A 4,059-nucleotide genomic window follows, 5' to 3' on the forward strand; every position below is an offset into this window, starting at 1 on the left:
GCAGAACACAGCTAAATGTACGTCTATGTAATATTAGAATTTTCTGAGACAATGAATTTTGGTTTTTTTTTTTTTCTTCAGTAAAAGGTTTTTATTTAATAGAATTTTTGGACAAAAAAATCACTATATATCGCCTCGCTTACAGTATCGCAATAAATCGTGATATATCGTATCGTGACCCCTCAGTCATGTTATGTATCGTATCACCAAATTCTTGCCAATACACAGCCCTACTGCAAACATCAAACTTGGGCCTTGAAATGAAATAAATGAATGTTTTATTTTTTAAGAATCTAATTATTTCATGATGATCTATAACTTTATTGACACCTCCTTGTTGCAACAGAGTTGCAGCTTTTTCTGTTGATGTTTAGAAACAAATTGTGCCTTTAAATGTACTTTAGTTCGGAAACTTTGAATCATCAAATATCATCTATCTGTTTTGGAAAAAGAAAAAGGAAGCAGGAATCAGATGAGTCGTTTCATGCTGACTAAAGCAAAACAGCAGACAGCTCTGCAGAAATGTTGCCTGAACTGTGAGCATGTTTAGTTTCACTGCTTTGTGTTTGTACCTTTGCACCCACTAAACCAGACCAGAGGTGCATAAACTGAGAGATATGTTTAAAATGCAGCTACTTCAACCATTAAACTCCTAAACTTTCAGCAAAAAAAACAAAACAAAACAACTTATGACCTTTTATGCTTTGTGTGAAACCAGAAGATATTTTTAGTGATATAAAAGTTGCAAACTCATGTCTTCACTTTGCAACAACAAACATTTTATGTAGTTTTTGGTAAAACACCTAAATAACAGATAGCGACAAAATTATTTAATCCCTTTTCACAAACCTTTTTATTTTTTACAAACAGCAGCAACATATTTCAGCATTTTTACCTAAGATCACTAACAATTTATTTTCTCCCATCGACTTTGAAAAGAAAGTCAGTTAAAAGTCCAGATATTGTGCTGAATATAAAAACGTTCAGTTTTCTGTCAGCTCGTTATTAAAAAGTTATTTTGTAGCTTTGAGGCGTCAGACGAGTTTCACACAAACACATGACTCCCCGAAGGAGGAACTGCAGATAAGAAACCAAACCATTGTTCTAATGAACGTTTTTAACCAGAATTATGTAACTCATGTTATATATTCATGTATAAAAACTGGAAAAACAATGTATTTATTATATTTACTGTTATTTCAACAAGCTTTTCACTTCCTAACAGCTAATTTCACTAAACGTTCTGATTCAGTAAGATCTTGTCTTCACTGAGGCTCGACTCACTCGTCACATGACTCACAGCTGCGTCATGTGACTGAACCTTCATGCCGGAGTTATTTTTGTAGGTTTTAATGTGAGAATCCTGCCCCCTCCCCCCTCGCTCTTCAGTATATGTTTAGTTTTCAGTAAATGCAGCCCAGCATTTCCCTCTCTGCTTCACCCTGCAGGTCATGAACGGACTCATGCAGACCACTGGGTGGCCAGCTGTGGTGGCTTGTGTCGGGAACTGGTTTGGAAAGGGGAAGTGAGTATTGCGGGGGCGCAGTCCTTCTGAGTCTGTAGACCCATTCTATCCGTCACGCTTTTACGCTCYACTCAAAACAGCTTCATGGAGCCAAACATCTCATGGTAGAGTTTGATAAACTGGTCCAACTGGGGTTTTTTTTTGTTCAATCACCATAGTGACTAATTATCCAAACAAAACAAGTCTCTCCCAACCAAAGTAAGAGCTTCTCAGAAGTCAGGTGACAGAAGAATCACGACMGGTTAACATGAGTTTAAGCTGCTTAGTGACAGTTTCCTGTTTTGATTTTTGCTTTCAGTATAAATCCAAACACCTGCCAGTCGAGGAAACAGAGAAGCCAAAATAACTACAACAGAACTTCTTTTTTGTTAYGAAGAAATCCGTTTCTGTAGGGAGATTAAAGCTTTAAATTTTAAGAWAAGTTATTACTCATGTTGAGATCAGCCTGAGGGACGAAATGTTTATCAGTAAAATTCTTTGTTTAAAGCCGGAGCGAGCTGAACTTTTTTTTTGCTCTCCCTTTGATTGGCACTTTAGAGGAGTTCTTCATGTGCTGTGCTAAATAAGTACCCTGAGCAATTTTTCTTTTATCGCCTGCCGTTATAAAAGGCAAGCCAATCATGCACAGTGGTATGGAAGAGGATCAGGGCCACTGAAAAAATAAATAAAGGAATTCTGACTTTTTTCTCACAATTCTGAGATTAAAATTGAATTACTGTGGTTGGGATTTCAGAAAAGTACATATACTTAGGTTTATGTTGACATGTTTTTTTAAATACATTAGAGTTTTTTTTTGTTTTATTGATCATTTAATTGGTGATTTAATGATCAGATGGGGGAGATGWAATGGAACTAATACTTTTATGTTTAAGCAAGTAATTCATGACATCCTTTAATGACCTAGGCTTTCATGACATGCCGTTCATCTGCAGACAGAATGATTAAAGTCAGAACAAGATTTGCTAACAACAGTCATTCTTAGATATCACTTGTGTTTATHYTTGTGTTTTCCATTGACCTTGTATCAAATCTTGCTAAGATGACATAATGGTGTTTGTTAATATATATATGAGGCCTCTGGAGACACAGTGAGTGGTGTGGAGTGGAGTGACAGAGAGAAGCAGAGGCACAGAGACAGGGCAGGTTGTTCTCTGTGTTTCCTGTTGTTGCAATAAAACTCAGCTGATCATCTCACGGAGTACCTTCATTCTTGGACCACGTATTTCTGTCTTTGTTAAATAAATATTGCCATAACAGTTAGAATTCTGACTTTTTTTCTCACAATTTGAGAAAAAAAGTCAGAATTACTTTTTTATTTTTTCATTGGCCCTAATCCTCTTCCGTACAGTGGTGCCTTGAGTTACAAGTTTAATTCATTCTGACATGTAGCTCTTAACTCAAATTACTTTTATGTCAAATCAGTGTTCCCCATAGAAATAAATTGAAATGCCCTTAATCTGTTCCGGACCCCCAAAAAAACACTGCTATTTTTTGTTACATGTTTTTATATCTGTAAAATCATTATGAATAACAAAAAAATTAATAAAAATACAAAACAGAATGTATTTTCTGCAGTGAACTACAGTAGTTTTATTAAGTACACTGTAAAAGGTACAGCTTCAATATGGTGCAGACTGTAGAAGTGCTGCACTCGTACTGCTTTGCTAAGTCGACTACACGCACACCTTTCTCGTGTTTTTCACTAATTTCTTTCTTCAGTTCAATGCACATCATCTGCTTCTTTTTCTCAGCGCCATCCTTTGCTCTCACCTTTTTTGGTCCCATAGTTGGCAAAAGCTGGTTCGTGAAATTTTATAAAAAATAACTGCGAGTGGAACACAAATGCTTTAACCGCGAGCTAACTGCTTAAAGCTAACTGAGACAGTGAACACATTTTGCGGTGTTCACTCCTGCGTTCATGGCGCCATCTAGCGGTGGGATGTGTGAAGTTCGCTCGTAACCCAAATTTTAGCTCTCAACTCAAAGCAAAAATAWATCTKAGAGACTGCTTGTTAGTTAGAACACAATTAAGTCAAGGTACCACTGTAATTGCCCGTCTGTCTGTCTGTTAACAAAAAATCCCAAGATCCACAAACAGTGCTTTAACAAAGCTCTCAAAGTAATTGTTGGACGTACAGAGTGAGTCAAAAGTCTCAAGACACGCTTTGATTTCAGAAACCCAAAAAAAAAAAAAAAATCTGAACCCCCCAGCAAGTAATGAGTGAGGGGGCTTATTTTTTAGTTTGTGGTTTTCAAACCTTTTAGCTTGTAACAGTTGCAGAAACTTGTGATCCCGTATGCAAACTTCGTTAGACAAGAGCATAATAATAAAATGACCAAACGTAATAATTATGATACTACGTTGATTCATTTGTTCAGGGTTCCCATGGGTCCTTGAAATCCTTGTGAGTTTGTAAATTTAAAAAAATATATATTTCAAGGCCCTGGAAAGTTTGTGAAAATAGCCAAAAATTACACTTGTCCTTGAAAGTCCTTGAATGTTTTTGGGGATTGAAGTTCTCTATTCACACAAC

The 4,059-nt window shown here is 36.4% G+C and overlaps 1 protein-coding gene across 1 annotated transcript in view; it reads left to right on the forward strand.

Moving 5' to 3' along the window:
* slc37a2 (solute carrier family 37 member 2) overlaps positions 1-4,059 on the forward strand; it is a gene marked incomplete in the record, with an annotated part of 19,361 nt that overhangs the window by 4,913 nt on the left and 10,389 nt on the right. The window contains 1 exon segment of the mRNA XM_014026266.1: positions 1,449-1,525. Within this exon segment, the coding sequence (XP_013881720.1) occupies positions 1,449-1,525 (77 nt within the window).

Source organism: Austrofundulus limnaeus, unplaced genomic scaffold (assembly GCF_001266775.1).
Source record: "Austrofundulus limnaeus strain Quisiro unplaced genomic scaffold, Austrofundulus_limnaeus-1.0 Scaffold538, whole genome shotgun sequence".
Taxonomy (NCBI): Eukaryota; Metazoa; Chordata; class Actinopteri; order Cyprinodontiformes; family Rivulidae; genus Austrofundulus; species Austrofundulus limnaeus.